The following is a 20,325-nucleotide window of genomic DNA, read 5'->3' on the forward strand; positions in this document are numbered from 1 at the left end:
TGACACTCTAAACCTGGCTTACTTTGATTCAGTTTGCATTGATAAATTAGGCACAAGCTAATCTGATATAACCAACTTTAAACTGATATAAGAATGTCCACATGGGTGTTTGCACTGGCTTAAACCAATTTAAATTACACAGGTGCAACACCTTTGTGTAGACAACCCCAAGGGAAATTTCAGAGAATTTGTGATGGGGTATACAAATCGCACATTGGGCAACATAGGGTTAATGAGCTAATGTGGACTCAGGTTGCCCTACCCCATCATACTTGTGAGAGAGGTCAAAAATGGATGGAAGAGCTTAAAAGGGAGAAACCAAGCTCAACTGAGGGCAGTGCAAAGAGGACAGCAGACCTTCACTCCTTAGCTACTGAGAAAGGGCCGACGGAAGGCAGAAGCTCCTTGGATGACCTCTGCCAAATGACTCCTCCCTGAAAGAAGAGCAGGCTTGAAGCTGACTCACCTTGAGAGGGTTTTATTCCTCTCTCTATACTTGGGAACCTGGTAACAGAACTGCACAGTGAGTTAATATGGAGAAGACAGGAAATCTTACTGGAACAGAAATTTGGTTGGCTGATAGCAGATCACAATTAACAGATAGTCATAAGTGTGTTTCATTGTATTTACCCTTGATGCTCAGAATGCTGAGGTACACTTATTATGGAAAGAGAATAAATGAGAGAGATTGTTGGAAGCACAATAATAACACAGATGCCTCTAAAACAGTGTTCATCAAGTGTTTAGAAAGGAATTTGCTATTGCTATCATAACACATCACAAGATTGAGAGGTGACTTGATCACAATGTATAAGTACCTTCATCGGGAGAAAATACTGGGTACTGAAGGGATCTTTAATCTAGCAGAGAAAGGTATAACAAGAACCAATAGCTGGAAGCTAGATAAGGACTTGTTTCTAATTTGAATTTAATAGTTGGGGTGATTAGCCACTGAAACATACTACCAAGCGAAGTGATGGATTCTCCATTTCTTGATGCCTTCAGATCAATACCGGATGCCTTTTTGGAAAACAAGTTATGCTTTAGTCAAATACAAGTTAGTGGGCTCAATACAGGGATAAATGGGTGAAATTTAATAGCCTGCAATATACAAGTCAGACTAGATGATCTAATACTCCCTTGTGGCCTTAAATTCTATGAATCCATTAATCTATAATGCCACATTACCACTTTCTTGCAGGAATGCAGCCTTCTTAATAATGGCTCATCCATGAGTGTTCTTAATAAAGGAAGTATTGTTTTACTATTCTCTGCCACGTAATTCCTGAAGGTGGTATTTCCACAGAATATATTACAATGTGTGGGTCTATGGGGATTTTAGTAGCATTGAGGCTCGCCTGGAATTTAATACCTATTTAATATAGGATCTTTTAAACCCCAATCTTTTTTCCCCCCAAAGACATGAAGAGACTTTCAGATTTAAAGAATATGCTCCTCGGAACAGGGACCTGAGGCACAATCTTGACTCTTATTGAGGCAATGACAAAATTCCCATCCACTTTGATGAGGCCAGGTTTCATCCTTGTTCTTTATACTTGTTTGTAAAGAGCACAGAACCTTTTTTCGCACTAGAAGTAGTCATTCTTTTGTCTCTTTTTTTCCCTTTACATAGAAATTACTCTGGATAAAATGTTTTGACATCATATACCAAAACTTGAGTCTCTTACCTGTGGGATAATTTGCAGTGTAGACACAAAGCAAATGAAGAGCTACTTGCATTAAGGAGTCATCCATTATAAACCATGGCCACAGAGAGTGGAGGACAGGGATAAGATGAGCCTCGAGTGCTGCCACCTAACAGCAAGGGATGAGGAGGAATGTACGGTACAATAATGAATATTGTTTTGAAGTATTTTGTGCAATATTGAAAGCAAAGGAAATTAAAGAATTTTAACATACTATGGAGTTTTTAAAAATTCTTTTTACCTTGAAAGGTCCCTTTAATGTACTTTAGATTACAGAGTTAAAATTTACTTGGTTGCTTTAAATGGTAATAGAGGCAGAAGACAGTCTTGTTTCAATACTGGAATGTTGTCTCCACAAGCTGCCTCAAGCACATTTTAATTCAAGTCAACACTAAGACTTGATTGAGCTGGTTCCATCTGGATTCCATAAGATTGTCTTTACTTACATGCACGGATACTTTTTGCTATTTTCTTGATACTGGAATAGTCTCCATTGACTTGTTAGTAAATTCTCATAGATGTGCATTGACTTCTTTTTTTTTTTTGTTTCATACTCATACTGTGTAAACTGAAGGTTATTTACCAGGAACTAAATACAGTAAAAGCTTGTTTATCCGGCATGTTGGGGAAATGGGGGGTACCAGTAAGTGAAAATTTCTGGTTAACTAAGAGGGAGGGAATTTGGGTGTGGGAGGGGGGGTGGAGCGCGGGCTCTGGGAGGGAGTTTGGGTGCGGGAGGGGGCTCCGGGTGCCAGATCAGGGAGGCACTCACCTCGGGCGGCTGCCCACAAGTGGAGACCTGTCCCTGCTGTTCCGAGGTGGAGGCGCGGCTAGGCAGCTCTGCGCTCCCGCCCTCCTCCGAGCGCTCGCTCTGCAGTTCCCATTGGACGTGGACCGCAGCAAATGAGAGCTGCAGAGGCGGTGCCTGTGGGCAGAGGCTGCGTGCAGAGCTGCCTAACCGCGCCTCCGCCTTGGTACAGCAGGGACAGATCGCTGCTTGCGGGGAGCCGCGTGGAACCAGGTAGGGAGCCTGCCAGCTCCATGCCAACCGGACTTTCTATGAAGATTAGAAATGCCATTTATAGAGCTTTCCGGTTGGTACAGGGCCCGATAACAGAACTTTTATTGTATATTGTTTCTGCAGATCTACACTAACAAGTCAATGTTGTCATCCTGGAATATTTTAATTACTGGTGAGCATGCACATGAAACTGAAAATGTTCTAACATTCCAACTGTGATTTTACAAGGCCTCACCCTCCTACACATACTGTTTCCCTCTACCTCAACTAAATTAGTTACTAAAACTCTGGAAAAAGCAGCAAAGGAGGGAGGATCAGTGTAGTTCTGCAGAGAATACATTCAGAGAACTTCAGTCATAAGCAGTAAAAAAAAGGTCACCTGTGCAATAACTGAGGTTCCTCGAGATGTGTGTCCCTATGGATGCTCCACTGTAGATGCGGTAGCACCCCCATCCCTGGGATTGGAGATCTTTGGTAGCAGTGCCCATTGGATCATGCACACCTCCCTGTTTTGTGCAGTGAACGGCAGCTATATATAGTGCTGTATGGTCCAACTGCCCCCCAGTTCCTTCTCTCCAAAGCAGAGGGGAGGCGGGCAGGTAGTGGAGCACCAATAGGGGGACACATCTCGTATAACTCTTCCCTATGTTTTTCCTCACCCCCATCCTTCCAATAAGTGTTCCATTTTTCACTTTGGAAATTTTGTCTTCTAGCAGGGGGAAGTAAGAAATGGGTAGGAAACAGAAAAGAAGGTTTATTGGAGCAGGCCTTTGGCATCCATAGTCCCCTACCAGATATTTTGGCCACCAGCTACAGATTTTTAGCATAGCATTCCATTCCACCTCTGTTGGCAGAAGTTTGTATTCAAGGGCTTGGAACTGAAGTTTCAGTGTCAGTTAAAAGGTCTGATGTATGCATGTAATTCTCTGCTGCAGGAAACAATGAGCCATTCTGGCCATTGGTATTAAGATGAGGTCCAATCAACCTGAACAATATTTAAAATTGAACATATCTGTAATCTTTATTCTTAGACCCTGAACTAGCTGTATGTGGTAATATTATAATATAAATAGTATGACTACTTACTTTGCACTCTTCATTTCGAAAGAGGCAGTTTCTTAGGAGCTGCAGAACAACCCTTAGTTCCCTGATAAGATTATCCTCCTGTTTGGACAAAAATGTTTCAAGAGTTTCAATTTGAAAACAGAATCCATTTTATATAGGCAGCATGTTTGTCTTAATGGCTATATTGTAACACACGAGCTCGCCACTTATGCCACAGAACTAGGGTGACCAAATGTCTCAATTTTATAGGGACAGTCCCGATTTTAGGGGCTTTTTCTTATATAGGCACCTATTACCCCCCATCCCTGTCCTGATTTTTTTACACTTCCTATCTGGTCACCCTACACAGAATCTTTACTTGTAGAATGCTAACCATCTCTGAAAAATGATATTTCAGTAAGCTCATCCACCACAGAAATCTATTTCTGTTCTACCAAGCATAAAGGAACAGAGATATAAAATAGGGTCCATGCTTCATCTCTGTAAGGTGATACATGTAACACTTGTTTTTAAATCCCTTTATGTATACTGGCTGGGACTCTGAGTGATGAAGTAAAAGGCCTCTCAAAGAGGCTATGTGAGAGAGCGAGAGGAGGGGAGGATGAAATAGAAGGAAATATGCAAGTCATTTTTACAAGTGACATTTGTAACACGTTTCTTCCCATTTTAACAAAATACAGATAACATGCAATCAAAAGTTGCCATAGGCGCTTCTATATATACTATTAGCTATCTTTGTATTTAAATAATAAATCCTAACTGCAATCCTCTTTCCAAAAAACCAATACCCTATAATTAAAAACTAACAGTATGGAAATCATTGGGATGTTAGAAAGTTACAAACATACAAACAGGATACTCATCCATAGTATTTACAGTATTGTGGCTCCATATATTTCTAGAATCATGTTCAACCCTCCCCTTCCAAAAGGGTGAAGAGTCCAAGCAGATAAAATTAGCTGGACTGATGATTAGCGGAACAGAGACCCTGTCTGAATTGTTTCTCTCTATGGAAAGATTTAATTATTCAATTAAAACACAATAACTGGGCAATACTCTAACCAAATGCACACTCACTTCCAAGAAAGAATATCAAATATCTGAAAAAACATCTTCTACAGCAGATACAATTTTTTGTGTCCGCCTTGTAGATTTTACAGTTACCTTTTTTTTCTGTGCTGTTTTTCCAGGCCTTAGGGATTCTAAGTTCAGCTGTGCATGAATGTGCTTCATCTTTTCCATGCAGCTGTCTATAAGGTCAGCTGAAAGACAAAATCCATACAATTCAGAAGCCTATTTATATTCAAAAATACCAAAAAACCCTCACTTGTAAATTAAAGTATAAGTAATTTTGTTTCCTAATCAACTCTTCAACTTTATGTGGAAAGCACAATTAAGGCTCTCTATATGATGGAAATGAGGCAAGGGTAAAAACAAGTAACCCAACTTGTTACTCAAAATAATTAGGTGATTAGGGTATCTCAACTGGCACCCAAGAACATGAATTTGTGTTCAATATCTAAACCCAGGTCACATTAAGAAGTTATGAACAAAGGGTCAGAGATCCATCAACCAAGTTGGAAAAAAGCCAGGAACTGATGGAGTTAGGGTTGTACACCTTTAAAACTCTCTCTGCTTCTGTGTGCATGCATCAAGGCATAGTGTCCCCTTCTAGGCTAATTGGTTTTTAACAGTTCTGGGATTTGTCAGGCAAGTGGGGATCTATGAGGCAATTTCACATAGTGGAAGTTAACTACTGTACATGACCTAACAGCAACGGGTGGGGAATGTAATGTCTTATATATACACTATACCTAGTGTTCTTCATCCCAGAAGACACCAAAGTGCTTCACAAGTTTAGAATAATAAGCAGACTATACAAAGGGATCTACCTACAAAAAACAGCCCTTCTGAGATGAAAAAAGATAACAGTTTAACTAGTTTACGACAACACATTATTATTAATTATTATTAATTATTTGTATGCTTGGAGTGCCCAATGTGCTACAACTGTCCACATGCACAAAGACACAGCGTCTTCACAGAGAACATCACAAAAACACTGAGACACTGGTAAAGGGAAAACAAAAACAAAACAAAAAAAAACAGGTGTTAGACACCAGCAATGTTTGAATGTTTTTAGTACTCTAAAGTGCTGAGGAAAATAGGTGTCAAAGCATTGAGAAAGACAGGTGTTGGAACACCACAAAAGTACACTGATGTGCCCAAGTTTCAGAAATGGTGTACTGGACCTGACCAGCAGGTAGAGCTGGGATGAAGGAAGTATACTTAATGAGTGTCAAGTCACTGATCTAAACAGTAGCTTTTAGGGAGTTCTTTTGCTAACTATAGTCAAGAAGCAACATTCAGAGGGCAATACTTATACTTGGCAAGGGTTGTGGATGATTTCTAGTAAGGCTAATGCTCTATCCTATTCACTGTCTTCATGCATCTACATACTTCAGAGCCAGTAGAGTTCTACCAATCTCATGCTAAGAAACCAAGAACCAGGAATGAGAATCTCAGGCTAGGTCTACACTACCCGCCTGAATCGGCGGGTAGAAATCGATCTCTTGGGGATCGACTTATCGCGTCTCGTCAGGACGCGACAATCGATCCCCGAATCGACGCGCTTACTCCACCAGCGGAGGTGGGAGTAAGCGCCGTCAACTGGGAGCCGCGGCAGTCGATTTTGCCGCCGTCCTCACAACAGGGTAAGTCGGATCCGATATGTCGAATTCAGCTATGCTATTCGCGTAGCTGAATTTGCGTATCTTAAATCGACCCCCCCCCTGTAGTGTAGATGTAGCCTTATACAGACGATATCTTTAGACTGAGAAATAGAGCCTTTGTGTTTTCTAAATTTTATGTTTAATGCTCAGTGATATATATATAGTTACAAAGAAACAACAAACACAGATTTAAAAATATTCTTTTTTGAAATTTAGGCAAGTGAAATATTTGTCTCTCTCTCTATCAGGTGTAGTGATTCAAACTGTATTCTAAAATTCACTAGGACAGTAGATCCTATAATTACATCACACAGAGAATAGTTGTAAGGATTAAAAATAAATATAGAATGTATAATATTCTACTAATAAATCACATTATTGAAAACCTACACAGAAGCCTCCATTCTCTGATGCAAAGGTTACTTACCTGCGCAGTAACTGTGGTTCTTTGAGATGTGTCCCCCTACGGGTGCTCCACTTCAGGTGCACAGATGCCCCATATGCCTTCAGAGATTTTCGTTAGCGGTGTCTGTCTGGCCTACACATGCACACTGCACAACCTCATGTCCTGCTCAAAGGCTGAATAGGGCTGCATGGATGAACCACCCTCCGTTCCTTCTCTACTGCAAAGCCCCACAAAGGAAATACTAAAGCAGAGAAGGAAGGAGAGCAGGTAATGGAGCACCCATAAGGACACACATCTCAGAGAACCACAGTTACTGCATGGGTGAGTAATCTTTTCTTTTTCTTTGAGTAGTGTCCCCATGAGTGCACTCCACTTCAGATAACTCCTGAGCATCATCCCCGCAGGGAGGAAGGAGCTTTGGAATCAAGTGCAGAACTCAAGAACGAACCACACTGCCAACCACTATATTAGATCTAGAGGCATGGACCAAGGTATAGTGCTTGGAGAAGCTATGTACTGAAGACCAGCTAGTGGCTCTGCAGATCTCATATACTAGAATGTCTTTAAGTAATGCCATAGATGTTGATTATGACCTTGTCGAGTGTGCTAACACCCAAGAAGAAGGCTGAATGCTGGTCGCTTTGTAACATGCAGAAATACAACAATAGATCCACCTTGATAACCTCTGAGTGGAGAGAGTGGATCCTTTAGATCTGCTTGCAATGGAAACAAAGTCTAGGAGACTTCCAAAATAGTATGGTCCTATCCATATACAAGGCCAAAACTCATGTGACACCTAAGGTATGAAAGGAAGTCTCATGTTGAGAATTGTGTGGTTTCGGGGGGGGGGGGGGGGAGGCAGTAAATGAATGGATTGATTAAGATGAAACTAGGATGATGCCTTAGTTAGGAGTGTAAGGAATAAGGAATTTAGGGATGGAAAGAAACCTTGTCTTTGAAGAATACTATGAAGGGGGATCTGCCATTAAGGCCCAATTTCTCCAACTCTTCAGGCTGATGTGATGGCTACCAAAAAGGCCATTTTCATGGACAGGTTAAGTCAAAACTGGTGTTTTGATGCCGGTTGAGGTGGATGAGAGGTTTTTTCCCCTCGGGCATCTACTTAATCTTACTTGGGTATGGGCGGAGGTCACTGGGTCTTTGGAACCCAGAGAATTGGATTGGACAAGATCTCTGGGTAGCTTGTGACCTAATACATTTTCTTTTGTTTGCAGGGGGTGTAAATTTCCAGATATCACAAAGTGACCTTGGTGTCTTTCAAAGCGTGCAGGGATTCATCTGTTGTTTCTGAAAACAGCTTCAAATCATCAAAAGGTTGATCCTTTCCAGTGCTCTGATCCTCTCTGGGAAAGCTGGACAGTTGAAGCCAGGATGCCCTGTGAATAACTACTGCCATAGATATGGAACAGACTGCAAAGTCTACTGCATCTAGGGACACTTGAAGGGATGTCCTGCCCAGTAACTGTCCTTCAGCAATGATGGCCTGAAATTGTGCTCCATAAAAGCAGTAATTTTTGTGTGGTTTGTGTAATTATATTTTACCATAATTGCCTGATAATTCACTATTCGAAAAACTGCAGGATTGCAGATGAATAGGACTTTTTCCAAAACGGTCCAGACACTTCTGGCTTTTGTCATACTGAATTGACTTAATGTGGTGTTGTTTCCCCATTCATTAACCGCATCCACCCCCAGAGAATTAGGTGGTGGTGGTGGGGAATGGGGGTGATAGAACAAAAATTTAGAGTCCTTGGAGAGGACATAATATTTTTTATCTGCCCATCTGCAAGTTTGCAGTACTGTTGCTAGGGTCTGCCAAACCATCTTTTCTGGGTCCAAAAGGACCTCATTGCGAGGTAGCACAACTCTGGTTGGTGCTGCTGACTGCAGAACATCCCACAACTTGTGTTGTGATTCCTTGACCTCTTCGAGTGGTATCGGTAGAGCATCCACCACCCATTTTATAAGGTCCTGAAATTGCAAGAAATCATCAGCCACAGAGGATGGTGGAAGCGTAACTGCTTCATCTGGAGACTATGAGGAAATGGTAGTTTGAGGGGTAGCCTCCTTATCTGCACTGGCTTCCTGTACCTCTAGTGTCTCCGACTGAGGAACGGGCTAGGGTGGAGGGGACTGCATGCCTCTCTTGTCCCAGTGGATGGGAAAACTGTTGTTGGTATGCTGTCCAGGGACCCCCAGCATGGCTACTGTAGGGGGCCATACAGAAGAGGTGGTGACATCCAAGGTTCTTCCCACCATCAGTGACGTCTTCCCCAAAATTCCTCTCTCTCACGGTGGGTGTCAAAGAGTAGGTTCCTGTATGAATAGGTAGGAGAGCCCTGCACAGAGACAGATGAGACTGAAGGGAAGTCTTCATTATCTTCCTCAACACTGACCAGTGGAGGAGCTCCAACCAAAACAGGTAATGAACTGGAATTGGAAGGCACCGGAGACATACGAGAGTCTGGTTGATCAAGTGGGTCTTGTTACCCATAAACTGCGGAGACTCCAGTTCATTTGTCAATGATAAACCCTTTGAATGCCTTAACTCTTCCTGGCCAATGAGAGCTGCGGGGAGCGGTGGCCAGCACATCCCTGCGGCAAACGGCAAACCACGGCCACTGGGAGCTGCGGGCGGCCGTGCCTGTGGACTGTCAATGTAAACACTGTCTTGCGGCCCGCCAGTGGATTACCCTGACAGGCCGCGTACGGCCCGCAGGCTGCCCACCACTGTCCTAAGGTATAGAGCAGGCAAACCCCACTACTGTATATCTCCTGAGGTGAACAACTGTGGACTACTGATCTACCCATAAAGGGGCTGTTGCAACATTCTAAGGTTTACAGAGACTCTTGCACACTTCATAAGGCATAAGAAACTGGGAATATAACATCACTACTGAGACAGAAGCAGCAGGGGAAGCTTAGGTGAGACAATCTCTGCAAAGTCCGTAAGTTTGGAAGGGGAAGGCAATTTCATAAGCTTGTAGTCAGAGTTAAGGTTGTTTTTGAAATAAGCTGCCTTCTCACTTGTCTATACTCTTACTAACCAGATGTACAAATTGTAATGGTAGATTAATATTGATGTAAATTCCCTTGTCAGTTATAGATTTTTAACATTTTAGGGGTTTTAAAAATGAAGATGCTATAGTTTATGCTGTTCATATGAGGGTTATTCTAATTACTTCAACCATTTTAAATCCTTGAAGGATTTTTTCCCCATTTTTAACGGAATACAAATTTCTAAAACATTATACTTACTTAAAAGAGACAAGGTAAAAATAAACCCCTTGTTTTACCACATGGCATAAGAACGGCCATACTGGGTCAGACCAAAGCTCCATTTAGCCCAGTAGTCTGTCTTTCGACAGTGGCCAATACCAGGTGCTTCAGAGGGAATAAACAGAACAGTTAATCATCAAGTGATCCATCCCCTGTCACCCACTCCCAGCTTCTGGCAAACAGAGGCTAGGGACACCATCCCTGCCCATCCTGGCTAATAGCCATTGATGGACCTATCCTCCATGAACATATCTAGTACTTTTTTGAACTGTGTTATAATCTTGGCCTTCACAACATCCTCTGGTAAAGAGTTCCACAGGTTGACTGTGCGTTATGCGAAGCAATATTTAACCTGCTGCCTATTAATTATTTGGTGACCCCCTAGTTCTTGTGTTATGAGGAGTAATTAACACTTCCTTATTTACTTTCTCCAAACCAGCGGAGGAAGAAAAATTCTCTGTCACCCAGAGAGCAATGGAAAGGCAAATGTGTAAGATATTGCTCCATGATCATATACTGAATGAGGAGATCAGAAGGTGTACAGAGGTGACCGATGTAGTGCAGGCGATGTATGATGCAAAGCAAAGGTGGGCGGGTATTGTCATCTGCAGGCAAGACAATAGGTGGACAACCCGCATCAGTGACTGGATCCCCAGAGACCATAAATGACTGCTGGGCAGACCGAAAACTTGCTGGGCCAATCCCATGACAAAACTCTTTGGCCAGAAATGGAAAGAATGTGCTCGCAACAAAATAGCATGGTGTGGCTTCGACTTGCGTTTGTGGAGGCACAGACAAGGACAAGCCGGCCAAAGGTGACAGTCATCAGATGGTCACTACTGCCTAGTACTAGAAAGCTAGATCCTCTTAAATGAAATGCTGTAGGTTGTAACCTGTTAATCCAACCTGAAATATTACTATTAATAATAAAGATACGATTAATTCAAAAAAGTGTTAGATTGCACTGGGTACTGACATTTATATAAAATTGTAAGCTTCAGTAATCAAACATTTTATTTACAGAGCAGCTTCTTTAGCTTTATTTTTAGACTGAAGACAATGAAAAAATACTATTGGCAAGCATTTGATTTACAGAGTATTTTAAGTATATTGTAGCATGTGTCTCTTCAGGCTTACCTTCCAAAGCACATTTCTGGGCACTTTTACTGACAGCCAACAGGGACAGTAAAGCACCTGCAGCAACTCGTTTCAGTACATCTTTAGAGGATTTTCCTTCATAGCTCTGCAAATAAGTAAAGATTTTATCACTACACCGGAAAAGTAAAACATATACTGGAGAAATATTCATGATCATGTTTATGCCTGTAAAAGTGATGTACCATTTTGAATTCTCATTCTGATGACTCAAAATTAGAGCTCGTCAAAATTCAAAATTTCCATTTTGCAGGAAATTTCAACATTTCAAAATGTCCCACGAGCCAGAGATTATGCAAATTTTTGTTTTAGAAACACCAAACCATGGTGTCTATCTACTTTAATTGGAGAGAAACATATTGAAGTTAGAACAATTAATTTGGGGTTTTTTTCTCCTACACCACTGTCAATCTGTGATAAATGTGTCTATATGGGCACTATCTTTTGCTGGGGAAAGTATACTGGAAGATTAGCTAGATATTGGGAAAGTGACAATGTTAATCCCTAGGTTTAGTGTAAAGTCTTGAGTTTCTAAATACTATGTACTGATCTTGCTATACCAAGAGAGCTGCAAAAATCCACTCACCAATTTGTAACTTCCCCTAGGGAGTAAGTGGGGAGGAGCAGATAAGACACCAATTTCTACAGAATTGTAAAAGTCACTCTGCTGCTATTTGGTAAAGCTACGAACAGAACCCCAGATGTATACTTTAGAAGAGCCCTAAAAAGAGAGGGAATCCATAAGGCTGTGGAAAGGCTAGCGCTAACAGCACTAAGGAGGTTCTGGGGTTGTAGGGGAGGAGGGGAAGGTCTCCCTTCCAGCCGCTGGAATGCACTAGAGGGAACTTAAATTATCAACAAAGTTAGCACCCTAGTAAAAATCCTACCACCTACAACAGAAATTCTCCTGAGTGATTTGTGCCTAGACTTCACAGATTGTACCCCACCCGCATCTATCTTACATATCATCCCCTGGCTATTAGCTTTAGTCCTCCAGATACATCATTGTCCAGTATTTTTTCAAGCCCTAAATGTGCAATAAATTGATGCTTGCTTTAGGGTTATTTACTGCAGAGCTTAAGGCAGTAAGGCAGGCCTGAAAAAAAGAGTCAAAATAGGAATAAAAAAGAGCAATGTTTTTCAGACAGCAAAACAAACATTTCAATTATGGGTATGTCTGCACAGCAAAGAAAAACCCGCAGCTGGCCAACTCAGGTTCACGGAGCCGTTTCATTGTTGTGTAAACTTCTGGGCTCGGGTTGGAGCCCTCACACCCCACAGGGTCCTAGAGCCTGGGCTTAAAGTCTACACAGCAGTGAAACAGCCCCGCAGCCCAAGCCCCAGAAGCCTGAGTCAGCTGGTACGGGCCAGCCATGGGTTTTAATTTGCTGTGTAGACATACTCTATATGGGCAACTGAGAAGAGATTAAAACACAAAGGCATAAAGTGGTTCTGTATATATTACTAACACAAAGTTTAAAGATTTAGATGGCAATAGGTCATATCTAATGAAAACAGTTCTACAAGAAAAGAGAAGAGTAAAATACTATAATAACAGGGGATCTGCAAGGATATTGATGTAGGTGAAGTGGATGAGATGGGAGGGGGAATCTCTTCTGCTAAGACCACAACAAATGAAAATCTAGAATGAAGTACTGTTTATGAACAGTTCATCAACCACTAACAGATTTAACATAACTTGAAAAAAATATGATGCTGTAGTTCTTATATGTAGGTTACCTTTTGGCTGAAGTATGGCAGTTCAAGGAAATCACCTTAGGAGAAATGAGTAGTGCGTAGAACTGGAAGGCATCTCAGATACTAACAAGAGAAGTCAGGGGAAATGGAAGCTAAATAAGAATGGCTTAGTTTGGGATGCAAAAAATTATATGTATTGGTTGTTGGAAATAAGAGGGAAATTTTTAAAGGTACAAAAATGATTTAGGCACTCAACTCCCACTGAAAGTCCATAAGAGTTGGTTGTCTAACTCCCCTTTGGGCCACTGAAAATCTCTCACTAAGCCCTCCAGCTGGGAAGTCTCTCAACAGCAGAAAACTGACTTTAGGCTTGATTTATCTTTAGGTATGCTAGCTTAGATGGGTATAATAAAGAAAGGAAGGGTCTGGGAGAGTGTAGAATTGTGGCAGCACATAATACCACTCAACCCTCACAAAGGAGTATGTAATTAACCAACTCAAAATGAGATTGGTCCTAGGAAGGGAGGGACATAGCCAGAACAGCTGGGAGCTGTGCTGAGTCATTATGCAAGCAATCTCCAACATCAAGCTTTTAGCAAGCTCTGAAAGCAATGTGAAGCTTCCTTCCCTAAGTGGAAACCCCAGGGAAAGTGGTACCAGTTGGGGTAAATCAAGCCTCGAAGAGCCCTAAACCCACAGTGCAGGTTCAGTTTCCTATTAGACACATTTGAAAAACTAAAGCCACCCCACAATAAGTATCTGGTGAAATGAAACAGAAGTTCAGTGACATTGCTAATCATGGCTAACATTTTGTTTTCCACATACAATAGCGATTCTTCTAACAGTGGGTTAGCCAAGTATTCTGCTATTTCTATAACAGAATTTGGGGATTCATAATGGAGTAGTGTATGATAAAAATTAAAAGATTTAAACATTTTAATCTGTTAGTTTTCCCAGATCATTAATTACATTTTGAGTTCCTTCCAACTGAAGTTGCCAAAGAGCTTTCGTGATTCAACCACACATTTTATGCCCTTTTCTTAGTAAGTATTAAAGGCTTTTTTCCTACCTGTTCAAATGCTAATTGTCTATATCTTGTCTAGTATTTAGAGTAGTAAGTGTTCTCATCTTATTAATATTTGATATATATTTACTAATTGGTCTATTATGTTGTTTTTCTGTAATCTGAATATCCCATTATGTGACCCCTTAGGAGTAAATAAATGCTTCTAAGTGGTACTTATACAATATTCTTACCCATTGCTCAAAAGTTCATTTTTCCTTTTCTTCCCCGCAATTGTCTTGAGAAAATAACCATAAAAAGTCCATATTCTCTGAGAACTCATCCCTTAACATATTCCCTACTACTCTAACTGGAGCAAGGATTGAGAGGTTAATCAGAGAAAACAGTATTAGATCAATCACAGGAAGTAATGATTCAGAAATGAGAAAAAGATCACTGCTGCATTAGATGCACCCTGTTTTAGGTCAGACACTTCTTGGCATGGACAGCCTGCGCTGTCTTGGTTGGGGCTGAGGATGGGAGGGCTCAAGGTACAGATCAGGGGTATAAATTCCCAGAAAGCATAGATATAGTTTTTAATTTCTTCAGTGAGTGAAGAACACTGTCTCTACACTCACTGAAAAAGTTATCAGCCCTCAAAGGCCAAGTCCTTTACCATGGCCTGCACTTCCCTTGATTGACCAATGCTTGAAGCCACAATACACACTGCATGGTCACTGCAGTGGCCATATATCTGGCTGAGGGGTCTGAGGCATCCATCACTGCTTGTAAGTGTCACCAGCGGGGCTTCCCTATGATGCCCTTAAGAACCTTTCAGCCAGTGCTAGTGCCAGCCCATTGGGAGGCCCTACGAAGGAATATTTTTGGCCCTCCCCGCACAAAAAACACATACTAATAATTAATAGGGGGCCCTCTTGAGCTGCTTGGGCCATAAGCAATTGCTTAGTTTGCTTATGCCTGGTGCCGGCTCTGTTTTCAGCTGTCATGAGGGAGCTTTGTGAGAAAGGCACTCATCCTGTCCCTTGTGAAAAAGTCACACTTATCGCAGCAGGCCCTCACAACCTTCCAAAGAGGTTGAGTCATTTGCACTCCTTGACTGTAGGCATACTTTTGCTCATTCTCGATTTCTCCTACACAGCTAATACAACTAAAGAGCCTGAGATGGGATGAATGGAAGTAGTAAAATCCTAAGGGGCTCACCTAGTATCTCTTTTTGATCCATTTCACCATTGGTGGTATAGTGGCTGGTGTCTGCCACAATGGTTTGGCTGGATCAAGCAATCCCTCATTAATGGGGAGGATGATCCTGATGAACCAGAAGCTGACAGAATTTCTAATAGCTTGATTATTTCAGAGAAGTCCCACGTCTGACTCTCCAGCAATCCTCACAATGAGCTCCTGAAATGCTTTAGAATTGTTAGGTGCCAGCAATTAAGAGAGATTCTTTGGTGGCAAGATAGGGAGGTGATGTCATTCTGTGCCTGGATCTGGTTCCTCCTGATATTCTGGCATTGGTAGCCTCACCAGGGATACCATCTGAGAGAGATCTCTTCCTTGATGATGGAGTGACCTCCTTTCAGTGCCTGACTGACAAGACACTGAGGTGTCACTGCTGGCTTTGACACTGATGTTGAGGTTGGCTTTGGTGCTGGGGCTGTAAGTGTTGGCACCAGATTTTTTTTTTTTTTTTTTTTTGCAGTGTCTTCTCTGTGCCAATCTTAAGTGACTGAAGGGCTGTTCCATGATACTGGCATGTTCACTAATAGAATTCTGGAACTTGTTTCGTTCAAGGTTGCTCGAAGTAAGTGGAATTTTAGCCTTGCTCTTGCGACCAGTGTATCATAGCAGAGAAGGACAAGAATACAGAGCATCTGCTCAGAATATGCAATTTCCCTAAGCAAGAGAGACATCTACTGTATTCATCCTTCAGGGACAGACAGGGCTTGAAGCTTGCAGATTTTGAGATTGTCATTTTGAAGAGCCCTATACAGGGTGTGAGAGTATAGAGGCGGTCTCACTAGAAAGTTCAGTACAGAGGGGTCACACCAGTCGAAATCAGGAGATCAGAAGTAGTTCTGAAGACATGAAGAAGTTAGCCTGAGCTAAGCATGAGAGACACTTGGCAAGTTCTGTCTTATTGCCACAAGCAGCAAGAGGAAATTGAAGGTTGTGGCCACTGGAAAAGGGGGTGAATAGTGAGGTAGCAAAATTTGCAGATGATATAGAATTACTCAAGATAGTGAAGTCCAATGCTGACTGTAAATACTTACAAAGGGATCTCACAAAACTGTGTGACTAGACAACAAAATGGCAGATGAAATTCAATGTTGATAAAATGAAGAAACAACGAGGAGTCCTTGTGGCACCTTAGAGACTAACATTTATTTGGGCATAAGCTTTCATGGGGTAGAACCCACTTAATCAGATGCATGGAGTGGAAAATACAGGAGCAGGTATAAATACATGAAAATATGTGATTTGTCTTACCAAGGGTGAGGTCAGTCTAACAAGACAATTCAATTGACAGCAGGATACCAAGGGAGGAAAAATAACTTTTGAAGGGGTAATAAATAAAATAAATAAATTAATGGAGATATCCTATCTCCTAGAACTGGAAAGGACCTTGAAAGGTCATTGAGTCCTGCCCCCTGCCTTCACTAGCAGGACCAAGTACTGATTTTGCCCCAGATCCCTAAGTGGCCCCCTCAAGGATTGAACTCACAACCCTGGGTTTAGCAGGCTAATGCTCAAACCACTGAGCTATCCCTCCCCCACGATGAAAGTGGCCCATAAATGCAGAGTAACTGACATTGGAAAACATAATCTCAACTATACATACAAAATGATGGGGGTCTAAATTAGCTGTTACCAATCAAGAATTGATCTTGGAGTCATAGTGGATAATTCACTGAAAACATCTGCTCAATTTTCAGCGTCAGTCAAAAAAGCTAATAGAATGTTAGGAACCATTAGGAAAGGGATAGATAATAAAAATAGAAAATATCATAATGCCATAATCCATGGTACGCCTTCACCTTTAATGCTGCATGCAGTTCTGGTCACCTCATCTCTAAAAAGATATATTAGAATAGGAAAAGGTACAGAGAAGGGCAATAAAAATGATTAAGGGTATGGAACAACTTCTACATGATGAGAGATTAAAAAGACTGGGACTGTTCATCTTGGAAGAAACACAACTAAGGGGGGAATATGATAGAGGTCTATAAAATCATGAATGGTGTGGAGAAAGTGAATAAGGCAGTGTTAGGTATGTCTTCACATAACACAAGAACCCAGGGTCTCCCAATGAAATTAATCGGCAGTAGGTTTAAAACAAACAAACTTCCTTTTTCCTTACTTCTTCACATAATGCACAGTCAACCCGTGGAATTGTTGCCAGGGGATGTAGTGAAGGCCAAAAGTATAACTGGTTTCAAAGAAGCATTAGATAAGCTCATGGAGGACAGGTCCATCAATGGCTATTAACGAGATGTTCAGGGATGCAACCTCGTGCTGTGGGTGCCGCGACACCTCTGATTGCCAGAAGCTGGGAGTGGACAACAGGGGATGCATCACTTGATAATTGCCCTGTTCTGTTCATTCCCTCTGAAGCATCTGGCACTGGCTGCTATCGGAAGATAGGATATTGGGCTAGATGGACCACTGGTCTGACCCAGTATTGCCATTCTTACGTTCACACCACCCTTCATGTCCACGCACAAGAGCTTAAGGTGTCACAGGGCACGAGAGGCCCCAACAGTCACTGCTACTCAAAGTTTTTCAAGTCTCACGTGTGTAAATAAAGCACATCTACAGTAAGATCCACACTGACACATACTTGAAAAAAAAACTATTGTTCCAGCAATTGTGGCAAAATAATGGAATATTAAGAGAAATATCACTGGGCGTCTAGGTATCAGAACAATAAGAGCAGTTAGCCATATCTTATTATAAAGAACAAATTCAGACAAACTTGACAGCTTCTAGTGACTAAAACTAGTGAAAAACAGACCGATGTGGATATTTCAGTTTTAATAAATCATTTGTTATAGTTTCCACATGAAATCTTACTATTATTACCAAATATACAATGATAAAGTGCAGGTAATTAAGAGCGACTAATATATCTTGTCTAAGTGATAAGTAATGTAAGACATGTTAATGGTCTACAACTGAAGGTGTAAATATCAAGGAGGGAAAGGAATTATTTAAGGTAGTACAAGGAAGTATAAATAGGAATAATGAGATGAAATTAGGAAAGAGAAAACATTTTGGTTAATATCAAGAAAATTGTCCTGTCGGTGAGATCTGTTATGTTGAGAAACAGTCTCCCAATGGCAGAGATAAAAGTTCAATGCTTGGCAGATTTAAAACTAGATAGTACAATGCATTAATAAAAGTCCTGTACGCAATAATCAGACACTGGCAAAGGCCAGATGGGTTTTCTCAGTCCCTAATTTCTATGATTGTGTGGTGTTAAAGAGCACTCTGCTTCTATCATTTACAGGAAGAAAAACAAGGTCTCAATCCTTAAATATTTCAAGGCATATTTGGAAAAGTAGGAATCCTTTTGGCCAAAATATTGAATTATTTCCAATTTAAATGTGCATAATGATATTCTAATTATGTAAAATCTTCCCCTGCAGTTTAAATCAGATATCGTATTCACGTCCTACCCTAAACTATTATGTAAGGTTGCTGTGTGATGTTAACCAGCTGTCGTCTTCAGAAAAAGCTGTATAACAGTGGTGGGAAGAGTGATTTCTACATGCAGTTAATAAACCAGTTTGTCTGAAGTGCTCTGGATTCTTTACCAAGATTAGTTCTCAAAATAGGTTGGCCTAGCTTTTAATTAGACATTCAGTATTACAATAGAAACATGATCTCAGTCATATAATCAAAACCATAATACCATCGTATTAATTTATTGAATATACAAATTTATACCTGAATTATTAATTCATTAAGTTTGGCTCCTGATGCCAAACTTCCTTCAGCTTCATCTAGAAGAAAAGTAATTGTTGGGTTGGGGCAAATATTCTGTTTATCTTGGAGCTGCCTTTTCCCTTCTTCAGCCAAGAGAATGGAGAGGAATTGCAAACTGGCCATATATAAGCTGGGACATGTGGTAGACAGATGCACACAGTCACAAATTGTATCTAAAAGGTCAAATACATAACAGATTTTTTTAAAAATTTCAGCATCAAGACATGGTTAAACATTTCAGAACTGGAACAGACTAATCCAAGGTATGTGCCTGGGTCATGGACCAGCACACCAGTGCTTGCAAGAGATATCCAATGAGCCCTAAGTATTTGCTCCTAAGTTTAAAAATACATTTTTGTATTCTAAATTTATGGAAAGTGTGAATGATTAAGTACACCTCTACCCCGATATAACGCTGTCCTTGGGAGCCAAAAAAACTTACCGCGTTATAGGTGAAACCGCATTATATCGAACTTGCTTTGATCTGCCAGAGCGTGCAGCCCTGCCCCCCCCCAGAGCGCTGCTTTACCGTGCTATATCCGAATTTGTGTTATATCGGGGTAGAGGTGTATTCCATGTTACATTTGAAATTAAAAGAACAAAACCACAAATGAGCACTGAAACTGTTTAGTCAACCTTCACTTGCTTGAATTTTTTAGCCTTCCCCTCATTTTAGACCAGAGCTTGCATTATACTAAAGACAGCAACAATCAGAAGCTTTTCATTAGAAGCTGACTCTGTTCGCAGAAGTGCAGTTAGGCCCTGGCTCAACAAGTTACTTAGCACATGCCTAACTAAAAGCATAGATTTCAATGGGACTACTTAGGTGATTGAGTGTAGGCACATGCTAGATTACCTTGCTTAATCAGGGTCTTAATTATAATAATTAAATTATTATTTGTGTAATAGTTTAAACTATTATACAATAACAAGTGACTACATAATGACTCATGCAGCAAGAAAAGTTTGTGACCTTTAAAAATATTTTTCAGGCTTGTATGTTTTTGTTTGCTTTCTTATGTTTTACATAAACTATCAGTATAAGAAAAAAAAAAACCCAAACAAAAAACAGTATGCTATGGCTCTGTTCAGCCTCTAATTAAAGCTGATTTACTTTATCCCAAAGTTCAGAACCAGAAACTGTTAAAGTCTATATAAAAAAATTTGGAAAGCTGTGTAATAGCTGAGAAATGACTTTACGGAACTATATAAGAAAAAGTTATAAAAACAAA

The 20,325-nt window shown here is 40.9% G+C and overlaps 1 protein-coding gene across 1 annotated transcript in view; it reads right to left on the reverse strand.

Moving 5' to 3' along the window:
- RTTN (rotatin) overlaps positions 1-20,325 on the reverse strand; it is a 165,762-nt gene that overhangs the window by 26,543 nt on the left and 118,894 nt on the right. Inside the window, 5 exon segments of the mRNA XM_065398735.1 lie at positions 1,689-1,815; positions 3,814-3,891; positions 4,957-5,054; positions 11,368-11,473; positions 19,055-19,266. Coding sequence (XP_065254807.1) covers positions 1,689-1,815; positions 3,814-3,891; positions 4,957-5,054; positions 11,368-11,473; positions 19,055-19,266 — 621 coding nt within the window.

Source organism: Emys orbicularis, chromosome 2 (genome assembly GCF_028017835.1).
Source record: "Emys orbicularis isolate rEmyOrb1 chromosome 2, rEmyOrb1.hap1, whole genome shotgun sequence".
Taxonomy (NCBI): domain Eukaryota; kingdom Metazoa; phylum Chordata; order Testudines; family Emydidae; genus Emys; species Emys orbicularis.